The sequence below is a fragment of the Rhynchophorus ferrugineus genome, unplaced genomic scaffold, assembly GCF_030347505.1.
Source record: "Rhynchophorus ferrugineus isolate W39M unplaced genomic scaffold, kcgeb_rfMv2 rfM6, whole genome shotgun sequence".
Taxonomy (NCBI): Eukaryota; Metazoa; Arthropoda; class Insecta; order Coleoptera; family Curculionidae; genus Rhynchophorus; species Rhynchophorus ferrugineus.
In genome coordinates, this window is record NW_027472585.1 from 13,360,944 (window position 1) to 13,379,609 (window position 18,666).

The following is an 18,666-nucleotide window of genomic DNA, read 5'->3' on the forward strand; positions in this document are numbered from 1 at the left end:
GCTACCAATGTTTAGAACATTGAATTTGCATTATTAAAGGTATATAACTTAAACCTCTTTTTTATTTATAATCGCCCAACACTGTTGTGTTATTTTAGCGACTTCAAACACCCACTTTATATTAGTCATCATGAATTGTGAATTGTATTGAATTAATAAAACCCCTCAGTTCTCCGTATTTAAAGTGGCATGTGTGTATGTCACGCCTACTTTGAACGCGTACTGTATCTGCTATTCACCTTCTCTTCTAACCATTGACCAATTGTAAAGATTTTTCCGTATTCCAAATAAGTCAGAGGCCAGGTAGCAGTAACAAAACGTGATCAAACACTGACCTACAATCTGTCAGAAAGACCCAAAATACAGCCGTAAAGCTATAAAAATACAGATATTATGAAAACTGCATTTTGCAAAACATAATTAACGATTTTATTAGTTTATCCCTCTCCATAATATTTTTGATATAATTAACAAACAAACCCATTGAGGTTAGAAATTCAACCCGTTCAAGTTGTCAAATATTGTTGGCATAATGTCATTAAATGCATATCAATCATGGACATGTTACATGGCAGAAAAGTAATATCAAAGGACGGTAGTCTGCATCCCATCAAGAATGTTCTAAGAAACAAGAGAATTCTCATTTATTTCTTCAGCGCTTCGTACATCAACAGGCCAGAACTCTTTCAGAAACTAAGAACATTATACCAAGAGAATTTAAAACGAGGTAAAAACACTTTTGGCTCTATTGCATTTTTAAAATAACGGTTTTTAGGAAGCGGTATGGAGATTTTATACGTTTCTTCTGATACGGATGAGAAGAATTTCAAGTATGACTTCAACATTCGACAAGGTCCTTGGTTGGCGGTACCGTTCCGGGATTCTCTAGCTGACGAGTTACGTTTTAAATATGATATTAGCAGTCTACCCACGTTGATTGTAGTTAATAAAGAAGGTGATATTATTACCAGAAGCGGTCGACAAGAGCTGGAGAAGTTAGGAATTAATGTTATAGTTACATGGACCGAATATATACAACAATAGTCACCAGATTATCATTAGTATTAATTATTGTGAATAATTGAGGAAAGAACGGCATACAAGATGTAATGTAAACTGCCATGAATATTCTCGGACATTTTTATTGGTTATCCTTGATTTTTTCGATTACTCAATTGTTTCTTTTTATAAATTCATAATTTCAGTATATCTATAATTTTCGAGATTTCAATTTCAAAAATCAATTTGCTTTCATCATACTCTATTGACGATGACTCCTCATTGTTAATATATTGTTCTCGGCCTATGCATGTATTGTATTTCCAATGAAACAGTCAATGCACGAAATCAATACCGTTGAATATATTGCCAAATTCACTTTGCAAAAAGCAAAATTGGTTTTAAACTCATAGCGGATTTTTCCTTCACATTTTACTAATTAGCATCACTCTAGTTAAAAGGAGACAAAATTAAGTCTGATGTCTCCGAACAAGTAACCGAATCGGTCTGTAAAATTCGATCTGTAATGGTATTGGTCGACGCCGTTGTCATACGTCTGCAAAATTATTCAAAACATTAATGATAATAACCAAAAACGTTAAGCCGGCAAAACGATCTTCTGGAGTTTGTTTCAATAAATTATTATTATAAGTGTTGTATAAAATTTGTGATAATTCTGGTTAAAAATGCCTCAGTCATTAAATGAGATAAAGAGGCAAGTATTTATAAAATTATGGAAAGTATCCATAGAAAACTTAGGAATATGTAGCTCCTTAAGGATCCTTAAGACACTCCACAATGTTCATAGAAAACATAGGATTTCAGTACTGTAAATATAACCCAGAAAGAGGTTTAATGGAACTTTTAATTGGACTAATTTGGATCTCTTCTAATTTGGATCTTTTAAAATGGAACAATGGGCCACTCTTGGCCAAACGCAATAACGAGTTTAAGGACAACAAAAGTTCATGTTGGAAACAGGCATGGCCTTAGTCTTGAAGCTGAGTTACTGTTTGGTGTGGTTTGGTAAATTTAACTATTTGTGAAAATGATACATTCTAAAGAGAACCATTATCTACAGTAATACCTTCAATTTGAGTAAACTCGACCAGGTAGAAAAAGAAATTGACGCATGGTAGAACACATGTTTCGAAAGATTAGAAATTAGAAATATAACTTAACAGAAATTCTAGTAGTGATAGAAAATATAACTTTTTTTAGTGCTTTTTAGGGCGGACAACCGAGTGTGGTAAATTCCAATATATATATAATTCCAAATATATATATATATATATATATATATATATATATATATATATATATATATATATATATATATATATATATATATATTGTTTCATGTTTTATTTACATTTGTTTTTTATGTGAGAGTCGAAGTAAACTAAATATTAAATTTAATGAGACAACGTTATATTATAAAAATATTTTTAGTCTAAAACAATAAAGTTCAATTTTTTAATATCATTTCACAATTTAAACAACTAACTAATTACTAAATTAATGATATAAAGAATTATATTTAAAGCTCACTCATTGGTGTAATTAATTAAGTACATAATGCTTACGAAATATCTACATTGCATAATTTTCTACATATTTAACGATATGAAGAGTATAATACTATTATTAATCTGTAACTATCATAAAGTGAATTCACCAATCATCTATTTTTTCCGGTTATTATAAATAGCACATTTTATAATCCAATAAATTGGTGATGAGAGATAAAAAGGAACACTGTATCAAATATGTAAACAAGAAGATATCTCTAGGATTTCCATATTAATTATTCAATATATATTTCTCGTGCCGCAGACTCGTTTTATTTCGGAAAGCCATAAGGGCAGATGCAAAACTGTTCGGCAATTTCTATACAGGCCGCGTTTACTGCAAAAAATCGGGAGCGTATGCAGACCCCGCGCTTTGGGAGTGGAAGTAATCACTAGATACATCACGTCATTTGCTTAATGGCTTCCTGGATGTTAATCTGGTATCATCGCCGGTTTGCCGAAGCCACGTTACGCTGGAAATCTGTCAGTGGTGGAGAATATCGAAAAAATATTTGCCGTGCTCGGATACGTCTTGCTCCAACGTAGTATGCACTATTCTGCATAATAATTCATGAACTCTCAGAGAAGGTAGACGTGCAGTTGATGAAATGGTTCAAATATTATCTATTCACTACAGAAAATGCCTTGAAATACTTTAATATCTCCTAATATAAAACTAAAATTAGCTATAAATAACAAGCCAAACACTTTTCAAATTAGAGATTGATGTATCAGTCTTATATTTTTCCCCATCCCAATATTTATTCAAAATAACAACAGAGACCGTTTTTAATAATAGAGACCGAGATCATAACATTTTTTTTAAATATACGTTAGAGTCTCAGGAACATTCTTATAGAAGGAAAAACTAGAAAAATGTAAAAACCAATTGTTAGCCATTCAAAACTATTATAAATTCGATTTTCAAGTTAGGATAAACTATTAAAGGCTTCCCCGGAGATTTAACAAATTTTCTTTCAAACTATTCCAAGCTGCCAACACTAGTGATGACAATTTGTGATTTGATGTTACCCCAAGAGTTACCTTTCTTTCTGGCAAAAATGCACATTCAATTTATTTACTTACGCTATGATAATATATGATACATTATTATATGATATTATTTATATGTTTTATTGTTATACATATTATTACTAAATATGCTATGACAACTTTATGATTATAAACGCTACGTTAAGATTAATTTAATACGTCAGCAGATTTGACATTTTCTCCTTCTAAAACATAGAATAAAGAAATTTAAAAGTTTAAGCTTTTCGGAATGCCCGTTACGCGGCCAAATATAAATGAAAAATGCAACAGCTATATGTGTGTTTCTCCCTCGTTCGGCCTCGGTATTAATAATTCTAACCTAAGCAGTTAACGGCCATTTTTGGGTGATATAATTTGTATTGTTTATTTACGTCAAGTTTTTCGTATGTTTTTATATATATCTGACAATTACTTCAGATTATTCTGAGTATTTTAATTTATTAGTGTAATAAAAAGAAAACCTTAAGGGGATCTCTTATGATCTCCTATGTAGGTCCAGGAAAGTTTGTAATCATTTTAAAGATGAAGACTATGGACGAAAATGTGGAAAGCCATAGCCGAAACAAGATGTATTTCCTACTAGTAATTTAGATAGTAAGTATTTTGTTAAATAGTAATTATTTATTGCATTGAAATAATTAAGCAATATTTATTGAGATTCTTAACCTTTACTACAAGGCAAGGAAAATATGCCCCCAATGGCAATATTACAATCACATAAGTTTTTTGAAGCTGATAGATATATAGGAGATTATTCTACCTCAACAAGACCCAGAAGTAAGCGTATAATAAGAAAATTATGTTTATTATTAGATAATGGGGGTTTTAACTTGAAATTTATATGTTCATTTACAGATAACTCAGCCTGTCCCATCAGCTTCGTTTCAGGTTGGATGAAAAACTAATGGCTTTATCCTTATTGAAATGCAGTGGCAGAGGATATAAACCGTTAAGAGTATTAATGCAGATACTGAATAGGTTTCCTTTTTGCTGCTGGAGTAGTAACCTCTAATTTTGGTCGTTAGTTCAGAAACTTGACTGTATAGACCGAACTGCAGTTATCATATTTGATAAAATAAAATGTAGGTAGGTTGCTAATTTAATTTATTCTAAAAAATAATACAACAGAACCATTAATAGTTACATTATCTTATTTTAATGTTTGTTTTAAATATTTGGGAGAAGATAATATCAGTAGGTTACGTGTTTTGGGTAGTGAAGATATCTGTGTGATTAAATCAATGTCTTTATGGTCATGGAAAATTAATGTAATTGTAATATATCAATAAAATATATTTAAAAATATTTATTTTTTTATTTTCCCAGTAAAATTAATTTTTTTTTAATTTCCTGCTAACATGTTTTAAATTCCCGCTAAACATTTTTAATTTTCCCACCGTAACTAACTGTCGTACGAGCATGCGTAACCGCCCTCACACGGGGATTCCGAGCGTAACTTAGAACCAGTTTTGACATGGGAGATGCGCTTCTAAGTTTCTTTATTCTAGGTTCTATAAAGTAAATTTTTGAATTTCATAGTTTCTTAGAGCAATTTCAATTTACTTGGTGGTTTTTAAATCTTTATTACTCGATCAACTATCAACTTTTAGTTAGTTAGTTTATTTTGTTGTTTGTCGTTTATTATTTTTATACCATAAATATTTAAAATTGAAATATCCTTCCATACAATATTATAAATTATTACATTGAAGAAAAAAGAGAGCTGTGTTACAAAACATCGTCGTTAGACATTACTCTGAAATACATTTATATTATATTTTGGCTCAAGTTACACATTTCTAACTGTATTTATCATACTTTGGTGACCTTTGCTAAAAAAATTAAAGAAATACCATCGTTAAAACTTGTCCAGAAATAATAAATTTCTGGGACTGACACATTCCAAAAGCATTTAGCACAACAATGACTTTTGAGATATGTGAGAATAGATATAATTAAAGTAATTCAAGTACAGCGGATGTTTAACTATCACCGAGTTCCAGAGTACTTGTTAAAAAAATCATAATAATTTAAAGTAACGTACAATTTAAAAAAATTTCCTTTGAGTCTGTTTAGGATATAAAAGTAATATTTAACATCTAAATTTCAATTCAAATATATATATTTTGAAAATATTGTTTGTTTTCAACGGTTTTTTTTTTGTATAATTTCTAAAGCATAAATAGCATAAATAGCATATTTTAAGTTAACGCCATCCGATCTGGTTATAGGACATAAATAGACGTCAGAATAATATTTAGAAGAGAGAATAGAGATTAGAGATTAGAGAATTCTACATGTCATGTATATATAGAAATCATAAAACATACTTATTGCCCACTGAGCCGATTGTGGGACCACTAAATGTAAAAAAATGTTTATTACCACACGTGATGTACAATTTTTTCATTAAAGCTATAAGCGCTGGTTCCTGTTATTTAATTTGGTACATAATTTGTTTCATGGGACTTCTACATCCACTATCCTAATGAATTTTCCTCATGGACATCTCCCTCTCTCTCTGGATAAGTGTTCTGAAAGATTTCAACACCAGAATCGCTGTTCCTAAAATATGCAACAATGGGCGAAACTTATTTGACATGATCGCACAGTGCACTTGTTGATTGAAACCCTTCCTCAGTACTCCATTAACCAATATTAACCATTGTAGTGCAATCCAAAATTAGAGCATAGACCTTCATAATGCATGCACCATAAATGCGTTAGAATTCAGGTGTAAATAAAAGCAAAAACATTATTCATTTGCGAAACACTGTTTGACAATTGACTCTAACTTCTCGATATCGGGTGTTACAATGTTTACATTATATTCCACTGCTAAATCTTTCAATCTTTCCCAAGATCCTGCAATGTTACTACCTAAGGCGGTGGAATGCATGCCGCATACCTGGTCGCGGGGACTTGCCCTGGAGTGGCAAGTTGGACCGAGTTATGTGGGACTGCCTCTGGGCTTAGCAATACAGTAAACCGAAACCGCCTAACAGTTAACCCCTGTGGATCGCTACTGCTACTGCATTAAATTTTGGAATATGGCACCCGTTGATCGGGCAGCCGTTATTGGGCACGAGGACCCGGCGATCCTGTTGCTTCGCTAACTTGAGTTAAAACACGACTGGATACTTCCCTGAGATACCAAATCAACTCACGTCCCTACCGTTGGAAAATGAAGACCCAGATGATGGTATCACCTTGGTGCGAAAAACGAAGTGAGGGACCATCACCCCACCTCAGGAAAGCCAGCTGTTGAAGACCGGCAACAAGGCGAAACGGGCAACTGCTTCCAAATCATAACCCAAGCCGGTAGCCAAGCCAGCCATTCAATCCACCCAACCGAAAGCTAAGGCTAACATACAACCGATCAAAACAAGCTGATGACCAGAACGGCCCCACAGCCACCACCGAAACAAATCACCACCAGAGCAATCCAGCCTGCGTATGAGCTTCATGAGCATTCACTGTTAGCCAGATACAATCTTGCAATCTTCTTTTCAAAGTCGTAAAGGAGATCAATTTTATAAATAATTCTAAAACAGAAAAGGTCTCTAGGATTTAAATGACTTCAAACCATCGTTTTTAGTTTTTTTTGTCATTTGTATGTTAGATTAACGCGATTACGCACGCCACTGAACAAACTCAATAATAAAGCCAGTGCCTTTTATCGCAGAATCGCGGGTGCACCTGAAATTCGCATGATACAATGATAAGGCAATTCTCGAGCCCCCTGCTAATGATTTTATAATGATTCCTAGACCTATAAGGGGAGATTAAATACGTGTTAATTTAGATAAATCAGAATCGTCCGAACTGGATCGGATCTCTACCAAGTTTGCGTATTGATCGCCGATACAACAGCGGATTCAATTCGGACTATTAGCGATAATGAACGTTCACTAATACCCTGTTGATGGAGTTGACGAACACGTTATTATTTGTTGCTCACTATCTCATTGGGGTATGAATTTACAATAACAGTACTGATGATGAGTCCAAGGTTTGGCTCAGAAACAGGCAATAATAAATTCAATAATTTAGTATTTAAATCTATAGTATCTCTTCTATATACATAAAAATTAGTTGCTGTTCGTTAGTCTCGACAAAAATTTAAAAATAGCTGGACCAATTTGGTTAATTTTAGTTATAAAATATTTTTGCCGGGGAAATATATCAAGTCAAGGAAAATAGCGAAAACAACATTTTTATTGCATATAATATTATATAGAGTCTTAACTTAAACAGGCAAAACCAAGGAAATAGTTGGCGTTGCAGGCACTGATACCACTTCTTGATTGGTTCTGTAAAGTTATTTGATTCATTTCTATAGCACGATTGCTTGATTCTATGATTTGTCTCAGTTTGTTTATTACGCTATTTTTATGTGCCTGACATAGACTATATTCATCATGTTTGTAACTTAATTATAGTCACCATTATTTGGTTATAATTTATCTTCAGTTTTAGTCGCTAATCGTTTCTTGGGCTTCATTTAAAGATTCCGACAGTTTAAGTTGAGTCTTCGTCCAATACCTCTTCCAGTTTCGCATCTTCAAACTTTTTGGGTCTACTATAATGTTCCTTATCTGGCACATCGACATTACCACTTTTTAATTTTCGATACCTTACCACGATAAACATGTTTTTAAGCTTAGAGCTCTTTATGGCTTACAGCAGATTTCTGTTTTTTTTTTATTAAAATGCAAGTTTCAGGCATAAAACTTAACATTTTCAAAGAGGTATAAATCTATAACGGTGTTGTTTCGCAAAATATGACATGTATAGCATAGAGTAATAAATAGAATGTTAACCTAATCTATTTAATTTCAGAATTGTTTTGGGTGGTCTCAGCAGGAAGGCGCTGAGAATGTCATTACATTGGTTAGTTTAAATTACCATTACAGGAACCTGTGAAGAAAATATTTTATTAAGAAAGCATATCATTGGTTGAGGATTTTATACGAATCACGTGACCAACCTCTGACGTCATATTCTATTGACCAATTAAATTTGAAATAAAACCCAATGTGATTTCTCCAAAAAAAATATACTCTATGATGTATAGCTTTAAAGCTTGATGTTAGTAAAATAAAATAACATGTGTGTCAAACCGCAATCCTAGTGATATTCCCTTAGAAAATCCGGTAATGACTTTCCGGTATACCTGGTATAATAAACATATATTTTGTAACCTTTGACTGGATCTTTTACCGAGAACATGAAAAAGAAATTGTTTATTATTTACATTGCAACATCATAAATTAAATATTTAATGTAACAGCGATATTGTGAATCATAATCACCGTTAATTAAGGCAGATGATAAACCAAAACCGACATATCGCAGTATTTATTTTCATATTGATGAAGCTGGCGGAAATTTAGTTACTTCTAAGCGGTATGTAATTACTGTTAAGACAATGCTGTTTTCATTTAATTATCTTTTTGCGAAAGGCCAAGAAGATTTATCGGTTTTCATTTTTTATCAGAAATCCCGATTAAAAACGCTACATAAACAGATTGTATTAAATTCGTGGAATAATCAGCTTAGTTTTATTAATGGGACTACTTATATTACTTCAATTTTAACTTGTGATATTAATGCAAATTGAAAAATCTTGAGTATAGTTGCCTGAAGCAGTGATAATCATAAAAAAAGAGAGGTAAGATTTTTTAAATAGTTTGAACAGTTAAATAAATGTTTATATTAAATCCATACCTTTTAATACTTTTAGATTGTTGTCTTTTCTTATTAATATTTTACCAGATAACCTAATTAGTATATTACTACTTTCCTATTGTATAAACAAGACGAGTGCGGGATGTATTTCGGAAATTAGAATAATATTGAACTAACACATGCAATCCATACAAATTCGTGAGGTTTGGTTTGCTTCAATCCTCTGATTCCGTGCATCCTTATCCAATACTTGTGCTACTTCCTCGTTGTTATGATCTTTAGGCTTCTTTCATATTCTATAACGAAATCTTGAGCGAAAATTCTAACATAACTGATTTCGAGGTCGGTATTGATGGAACATAGTTTACACCTTGAAAGTCCTAATAGACTTTATTATTCACCCATTTTATCTTAAATCCTGAGGTAACTTGTCAGTATATTTCGATAAAACAGTACAGTTGTTTAATTATGAGCCTGATCCGTTTAACTTTTTATCTAATTAGCATAGAGGGAGCGGTGGGATTTATTTCATTCTACTAGAGTAATTTAAAATCCCTCGTGTGTTTGTCGTTTGAAGGCAATGTAAAATTGATATATGTCGAGCTGTTAAGCTGTACTTTTTAATCCTGAATTATTTTGTTAATTTTATTAATTACTTTTCGTGTGTTTTCTATGGTTCTAGATAAAAACGTACAAGGAAAGAACAAAATAAAATAAACATCCGATAAGTGGTCAATTGAAAAGTCCCTGGCCTACCATAGTAAAATAAATTTTTTTGCAAAATTATTTTTATTTATTGAACATAATTTCCTTCAAGGGTGATACACTGATTATAGCGACCTTCCAACCTTTCGATGCAATTTTTGTAGTATAACTTGTCCTTTTCTTCAAAATAGGCCTCAGTTTCGAGGATCACCTCTTCATTCGACGAACATTTTTCCCAGCGAGCAGTCTTTTGAGATCTGAGAACAGGAAATAGTCGCTGGGGGCCAGAGATCTGGAAAATGCGGTGGATGAGGAAGCAACTCGAAGCACAATTCATGGATTTTTGCCATCGCTTTCACTGACTTGTGACACGGTGTATTGTCTTGGTGGACGTTTTTCGGCGATTTCGTCCTTCAAACGGTCCAATAACGCTACGTAATGGTAGCTGTTGATAGTCCTTCGCCATAGTCAGACGCCATAATCTTGCCAGCCAACTGTTGCGTTTTCCCACGGTTTGGAGCGAGTTCATCGTGTGCAGCTCACTCGGATAACTGTCGATTGGACTTCGAAGTGAAATGATGGAGCCATGTTTCATCTATTGTCACATATCGATGCAAAAACTCGAGTTTATTACGCTTGATTATCTTCAAATAATGCTTCCAATGATCAAATCGTCGTTGTTTTTGGTCAAAAGTGAGCTCGTACGACACCCACTTTACAGAAATTTCTGATACCCAAATATTCGTGAGTGATATGATGTACACGTTCAGTTGATATCTTTTGACTATCTGCTATTTTATTCAATATCAATTTACTGTCATTCGAAATAATTTCGTCGATTTTTAAATGTTTTTGTCGGTAACAACCTCGTGGGCGTTCACAGCGTTCACCGTCTTCGGAGCTCATTTCACCACGTCTAAACTTTGCATACCAATCCTTGATAGTTGATTTTCCTGGGGCAGTGTCCGGAAACTCGACATCAAGCCAAATTTTTGCTTCAACTGTATTTTTTCCCTTCAAAAAGCAATATTTTATCAACACGCGAAATTCCTTTTTATCCATTTTTTTACAATAACAAAAGTTGCTTCACTCAAAATGCTATAATTTACAAACTAATGATACGACAGCTGTCAAATTTGTACACACATCTTTTGAGGATTTTGGTTAACTAAAAAACATATGGATTTAATTCTAGTAGCACCATCTATGTGTCGGACTGGGTACTTTTCAATTCATCTGTTATGTACATAATACTTATTTATTAATAAGGGTTGGAACAACCCTTTATTTTTATATTTCTTTTATTTTAGATGTTTATCAACCAAGGTGGGCCAAGCTATTTAACAGTTATATCGCTCTCTATAGTGCTGACGACAAGTTCTCCGATACGGTATATAAATGAAGTCGACACAAATATATTGAACAATAATGATGCTAGAATAATTCCACCCGGTTGTTGCATCTTACCGAGCTGTAAACCCACGGGCAAATGTTACCAAATGTTAAGCTGTGGTCACGTATGCACTGCTGGTTATGCTAGAGGTTACTTTAATACAAGGGCTTCTTATAAAATACGAGAATATTATGAAAAGCTTAAATGCAGGTAAGAATGCTTGAGTATCAATTGCTTTATTCCTCACGAATGTATTGGGTATATTATTTTTACAAGATCAACACAAGCCAACAAGTAAATACGTTCTATCATGCCCTAATTTCCCACATTTTGGCATTTAAATGCTAAAAAATGTTTAGTATTTCTATTATTTCATAACGGATATACTTATATTTTATTGCATGTATAAGCTGTTCTATTAATAGAGTCGCTGTATGAGCAATCTGCATAAAGAAACATTAGGAAAATCTTAGAATAGTATATCCAATAAAAGAGCCAGGGCATGTCACCAAAATGTATCGACACGCCGCAATGTTGCCGCATTAACTTAGAATTTGATAATAGGTTTGACCAGTACCTACTCAAAATGGTACCTACTATCTAATATTATACTGGTTTGGTTATATGTTCCGATGCATCAGACAGCGTTCTATCTCTTTTTGACCAGGGTAAAATGAAAAGGAAAAGTACGCTCCAAGTTGAAAGCGAATTTTACATTTTAGCATCTGCATATGCGATATTATCTATGACGTACTTAGCTGTTCTATTGGAAGTACTATTGGCTGTTTGAAACTATAAATTCATTCTAATTTGCAGCATAGATAAGTTTTAACTCTTGTTTATCGAATAAGCCTTAAAATATTCAAACATTTTTACATTTCTTGAAAACTGGGACAGAGGGAATTGTTCGATCAAGACATAACAAAGATGGAGAAATAATTCTAGGGATGACAGAAAGTGAACGTGACGAGTGATTACTTAACATTAGTTACATTACATTGAACAACAAAATATTCATAAAAAATTGCAGAAATCACAAAAAATCAATGCAAGAATATTTACAAAATAAGCAATCTAATATTGACATTATGGTAACTTAAGTTAGAAATAAACGTGTATATAAAACGTGTGTATATATTTTAGAGGTGTCGGATCATTAGTTTGTGAACTATAGCATTTTGAGTGAAGAGTTTCTGGACACTGCCCCAGGAAAATCAACCATCAAGGATTGGTATGCTAAATTTAGACGTGGTGAAATGAGCACCGAAGACGGTGAATGCAGTGGACGCCCAAAAGAGGTTGATACCGACGAAAAAATTTCAAAATCCACATAATGATTTTGAATGACCGTAAATTGAAACTGAATGAAATAGCAGACACTCTTAAGATATTAACTGGACGTGTACATCATATCATTCACGAATATTTGGATATGAGAAAGCTATATACAAAGTGGGTGCCGCGTAAACTCACTTTTGACCAAAAGCATCGACGAGTTGATGATTCGGAGCAGTGTTTGAAGATGATCAAGCATAAGAAACCCGAGTTTTTGTGTCGATATGTGTCAATTAATGAACATGACTCCATCATTTCACTCCGAAGTCCAATCGACAGTCAACCGAGTGGACTGCATACGATGGACCCACTCCAAAGCGCGGGAAAACAATAGACAGGCAGGGTTATGGCGTCTGTATTTTGAGATGCGCATGGAATAATTTTCATTGACTACTTTGAAAAAGGAAGGACCATCAGCAGCGACTATTACAGAGCGTTATTGGACCGTTTGAAGGACGAAATCACCGTGTCACAAGTCAGTGAAAATGATGGCAAAAATCAATGAACTGGGCGTCGAGTTGCTTCCTCAACCACTGTATTCTACAGATTTGGCCCCCAGCGACTGTTTCATGTTCCCATATCGCAAAAGAATGCTCTCTGATAAGAAGTTTTCGTAGAATGAAGAGGTGATCGCCGAAAGTGAGGCCTATTTTGAAGCAAAGGACAAATCGTACGACAAAAATGGTATCAAAAAGTTGGAGGGTCGCTATAACCTGTTTATCACCCTTGAAGGGAATTATGTTGAATTATAAAAACTAATTTTGCCTAAAAAATGTGTTTTACTATGGTAGTTTAGGGACTTTTCAATTGATCTGTTAATAATCAACAAAACCTTTTCATTAAAGTTATTAAAAATATGTTTGCCTTTCCAGGAACGATATATGCAAAATCGAGAGGATTTATTGCAGAGAATGCCTCAACCCACAAAGTTCAATTTCCAGCACCGATATAGATTGTGAACGGTGCTACTATCAAAAGTAATCAAATGAAACGTAGCAATATTTAATTATATACAGTAATTATAAATATTGTTAGGAGTAATCATTTAAAAATAAACTTGTTTATGATTCGGAGAACATAAACGCAACAGTAAATATTTTAACAGCCGCATATGCATATTTTATTATAAATAATTGTGCAACAACTTTGTTTTGGTGCAATCAAGCATTATTTAAAAATAATCCAACTGATATATACATTAAAATTACTACATAACAATTATATGTCTTTGATTTATATGGATACTGAGAATATTACAACTAAGTGAACTAATTCAATGAATGATCAATATGAATCAATAGCCCTCTTTATAAGAATATACATACATTTTATAATTGGTTGATTCTGTATGTGAATGATGTTCAATATGTAACGATTCAATATATATAGCTATAAAATCATGTAAGAAACATTAATTTGAATCACGCCGGCAATCAGGCTAGGTAAGACTGGATTCTTTATGGAATATACTGTAATTTCTTCAACCGACAGTCGGTAAAGTAGACTAAATTATATTAAAGAGTTTTTATTAACGTTGGGAACTATCAACTGAAAACAGTCGAAACAGTCGATAGTCGCAAAACAGTCGAAAGAGTCGATAGTCAAAAAATAGCGACTGAAAATAGTAATTACTATTTTCAGTCAAATGCACGATTCGACTGTTTTTTTTTTCCATTCGTGATGTCAGACGAAGATGTACGGATTCTTGTCTGTATAAAATGTGAGATAGGAAAGGACGGAGATAAATGCTTGGAGCAGTGAATTTTAAATGTCTTTATATTCTCCAATGGTAGTATAAACGAGACAGAGATGTATATATATATATCCATTCACGTAATAACTAAAAAAAAAATTACTGATTTCTATTATCATGTAATAAATAATATAATTTTAAAGGAAGTAGGATTACTTTTATACTGAATGTTCTGTGGATGTGTAAAAAGGAATGGAATAATAACACCACAAATGTTTTATCGTGTTTTAATATATTAACTGCTATTTTTAAATAACATAGCATCACTACATAGTATAAACCAAAGTCGCCTTTTGTGTCCCTATATCCCTATGTGCGCTTAAATCTTTAAAACTACCCAACGGATTTTGATGCGGTTTTTTTCAATAGATAGAGTGATTCAAGAGGAAGGTTTATATGTATAATACATGCATAATATACTAAGGCAACATTGCTAATTTTAGAGGTTTCTAACGTGATGTCGTAAATTAACCTATTTTTTTAGGCTTATTTAGCAATTAGCAAAAACGCTGCCTAACCCTACGAGTTAGATCAAATTAATGTACTACAGTATTGTACACCATAAAAAGGTCTACAAAAAAGGCCGCGATGGTACATGTTTATCTTTTAGGGATAACCCACATTAACCATTTTTATTGTTTACTTTTTACGTGAGAAAATGGCTTACTTACGAAGCTATTTTAAGCAATACGGCATTAATCGTTATCGAATTAAGTACCTTAAATACAGTGTGCAATTAATATAGATCAATATGGTTCCTTACAGCATGTAAATTAAACAAATATTTTCGGAGATATTACAAATTTAAAATTTGCGTTTAAAAATGTGTAATGTAATAAAAATTGTATGAATTTAGATATTCCAAAGATAGCAGGAAATCTTCATAGTAAGTATAGGGGAAGAGGAATTGTTTTACTCCAAATTTAATGCGTGCAGGCCAAGGGCAGTAATGAATGAACCAAAAATACTGGATCGATTTTAATCATGTTTTCATTGAGTGACATAGGCATATATATTTTATGCCCGTGCAAAGTCGGAGCGGGCCGCTATGTTTTTATATACAACGTTCATATTTTTTCTGTAGTGTATTTAATTTAGTATCAGCATTGCACCCGTGCGAAGCCGGGGCGGGTCGCTAGTAGTAAATATAAATAGCACAATATAACTTAAATAAAACCTAAGAACTAATGATTTTCAATAATCATAACTACTAAATAAAATGTAAACGTATATCTAATCATTGATAAATCTAATCCATGATTTTCTAAACGCCCAATAAATGGAATTTCCAAATACTGCTAAATCTGTAAAGTTGCTGCAGTACTTGGAGTAATTACTTGTTTCATTCTAACCATTTTTTATCAAAATATCTCCAGATGTCAATATATACTTGGTCAGTAGTTTTGTATTGAATTTCGAATTGTGGAACTATATTTGTATTTTTTGAAGTTAGAATGGAAGATACCTGTTTTGTGATAACTTTTTGTATCGCCTCAGCATTATTTGCAGTACCAAATCCTGCTTTTTAAAATCTAGGGTCTAAAAATGTGGATTTCCCGCATATCGTATTTTTTTCTAAAATTGTCAGTCTTTTATTAATGACAATCTAATAGACAATTTTGTCATTTTTTCCCCATTCACTTGTTAAAATCCTGGATTTGATGGAATGTTGCAGTCCTCTTTTTAAACGTATAATTAAAGACATTATCTTTCACCAGATAACTCGGTCGTCATTATTTCAATGGGTTTTAAAAGTTGAACACTTTCTGTTAAGATAGTCCATTCATTAACAAATAAAAACTGTGGTGCTCTTCTTAATAGCCAACAAAATATGAAAGTAGAGTTTTCCTATCAGAAAATGTATTTATTACAAATAATTAATATACTTTAATCACTTATTTATTGTTAACATTTTTAAAAGAAATTTAACAACTGCTAATGTAAAAACCTCTTCAAATCTTTTGGATCTATGCAATTTTTGAAACCCTTGGAACCTAATTTTAGTTTTCAAGATTTTAGGGAAAAAGTTTCGACAAACAAGAGGCTTGGACAAAAATCCTGAAAGTTTATGAAAAAAGTATTACCTATTATACCGGACCAAAATTATTACAGTTACCTGTTATTCCAGTCAAAAGTATCTTACTATTTATCATTCACAATTAAATTTTTTTGCTCTCGAAACTAGCGTTCCAAAATGCTGCTATATTAATTTACAATATATAGTTATTCACAAGCAAACTACAAAAAAATCATAAAACCACATATATTACATATAAATCTATATAAGCATAAATTCGGCGCTTTACTTTCAAGGTCGTGGTTAGGACGGAAGGCCAGAATGTTAACTATCAATCGAATGAACTAGTAGAACCGAAAATAGTAACTAGAAGTAAACGACTGAAACAGTCGATAGTAAATAGTAATAATAAAAACAGTCGAACCAAAAATAGTGACTGAAATAGTCGATAGTAAAAAGAAGTCAATTACTGAACAGTCGATAGTCGATTTCAGTTCCCAACACTAGTTTTTATATTAAAATACACGACAAATAGACTTGAAAACTATTATTTTATTTACAATCCATAAGCTACACATATTTTTTAACTAATATATATTCACCAACACACACTAACAACTTTTCTTTTTTCCCACTGAAGCTTCCCCTAATATTTTTCTGCCTGTGGGTAGAATTTTATATTCCCCGGTATATTTTCTTCATCCTTTTAATGTCCTGGTGAAATTGTTCATTTTGCTGTATACTTACGTCTCCCAAAATTTGGACGTTAGTCATTTCACACAATAGTCGAGGTTAGAATGAAGAAACTCTACTTTTAAACTCACCAAGCTTAAATTTCAAAATACTTTTAACATTATTTGGTCGATTTGATTAAAATCAGTTAAAGTGTTTGTAATATGACCTAGAATTTTATCTGTGACCTTCTTAAAACCAAGTCACTCTTTTTTTGAGGTTCCGTCCTGTTCATCGTGAATTGTGGGTCATCTATCAACCAACTAATGTTTGATCCGACAAAAATACCTTCCGTAGCCTTTGCTTTCGAGATACCCGGAAACTATGAAACTGTATATTTGAAGCAATCTTCATCTTCAAAAAGTCATTTTACGAATTTCTTAAACAATCACAACTTTATCTACATCGGTGGTGATAACACTTTTTATGGAGCTACCAAAATGTCTTGCAGAACTGTCTTTCACTAACGTTTAGCTTCCTGGGCAGAAAACTCTTCTGGGTACAACAAATCATGTTGGATCAACCTCTTCCATATACGCAAAACGGAAAGGAATTTAATGCAATTTTTCAAAAATGTAACCTTTAATGTAAATACGTTAAATAATTTCTACAAGCACACTTTGATTCGTTAGTTTTATTTAAGACTAACTAACATCATTGTCAAAATTTAATAAAGCTGGATTGTTGTTTCACTAAAATAAAACGTACACTTTCAAAAAATTACTCAAACTTCTATCTTATTATTGACTTCCAATTTAAGAGACATTTAACAGAAACAAGTTAAGCAATATAATTCTAACAACTCTTAAAAATATTTGATTCAGTTTTATATTATAATTGAAGGCTAGTCTGAAAGCTCCTACAAATTCATCAAGAGAAAGAAGAATAGCAGCCAAATACGTCAGCGCGATTAAGGCCAAATTTGTTCAAGTAAGCAACATCACCCGAAAATGTAAATATTTTCTAATTTTATATAAAAAATACCAACATCTCTGCAATTCTTTATGCTGCGAAACAAATATTTTTCTTCATCTCGATAAAAACAAGGAAAAACACTTTATAAATGTTAATATTTCTTCCCATAAAAAGACTATAATTTTCAAAATTAAATTGACATTTATCTCAACATGCAAATACGAAGACATTTAATTCCAAATTACTATGAAACTATAGTTAATGATTTGGTCTGGCAAGTTATGTAACAGAAAGCAACTTCAAATAAAAATCTCTAATTAGCTATTGTAACTATAAATAATTAAGGATATCCCAATCCAAATATTATTTTATTATAATGTTTTTTCATTTCATGGTAAAGTGTAAAATAAAAAATTAATGTTTTTTTTTTGGCAATATTATACTGTTTAAACTTTCATGGAAATGTAGCACACTTTTTTGTCCTATTTTAGAAGAGATATAT

At 32.3% G+C, this 18,666-nt stretch overlaps 2 protein-coding genes across 3 annotated transcripts; both read left to right on the top strand.

Annotated features, from left to right (window-relative positions):
* Window positions 1-521: 521 nt before the first annotated feature.
* LOC143198655 (nucleoredoxin-like protein 2) lies at window positions 522-1,046 on the top strand. Its single transcript, XM_076407997.1, has 2 exons — window positions 522-727; window positions 776-1,046. Exons 1-2 carry the CDS (start codon window positions 556-558, stop codon window positions 1,042-1,044), a joined length of 441 nt encoding a protein of 146 aa, XP_076264112.1. The 5' UTR covers window positions 522-555; the 3' UTR covers window positions 1,045-1,046.
* A 7,876-nt stretch (window positions 1,047-8,922) lies between these two features.
* On the top strand, window positions 8,923-13,966 carry LOC143198319 (uncharacterized). 2 transcript variants are annotated; one of them, XM_076407463.1, is made up of 3 exons: window positions 8,923-9,032; window positions 11,330-11,622; window positions 13,620-13,966. In XM_076407463.1, the coding sequence occupies exons 2-3, from the start codon at window positions 11,330-11,332 to the stop codon at window positions 13,726-13,728; spliced, it is 402 nt and encodes a 133-aa protein (XP_076263578.1). In that variant the 5' UTR covers window positions 8,923-9,032; the 3' UTR covers window positions 13,729-13,966. The 2 variants fall into 2 exon arrangements, with proteins under 2 accessions (XP_076263578.1, XP_076263577.1); XM_076407462.1 differs by lacking the exon at window positions 8,923-9,032 and adding an exon at window positions 9,124-9,297.
* The last annotated feature ends 4,700 nt before the right edge of the window (window positions 13,967-18,666 follow it).

Excerpts from the sequence above, each read along its gene's own strand:
- LOC143198655 (XM_076407997.1), top strand. The coding sequence starts at position 556 with ATGGACATGTTACATGGCAGAAAAGTAATATCAAAGGACGGTAGTCTG. Across the intron at positions 728-775 it reads CCAAGAGAATTTAAAACGAG|GAAGCGGTATGGAGATTTTA; the intron begins GTAAAAACACTT and ends AACGGTTTTTAG.
- LOC143198319 (XM_076407463.1), top strand. The coding sequence starts at position 11,330 with ATGTTTATCAACCAAGGTGGGCCAAGCTATTTAACAGTTATATCGCTC. Across the intron at positions 11,623-13,619 it reads TATGAAAAGCTTAAATGCAG|GAACGATATATGCAAAATCG; the intron begins GTAAGAATGCTT and ends TTGCCTTTCCAG.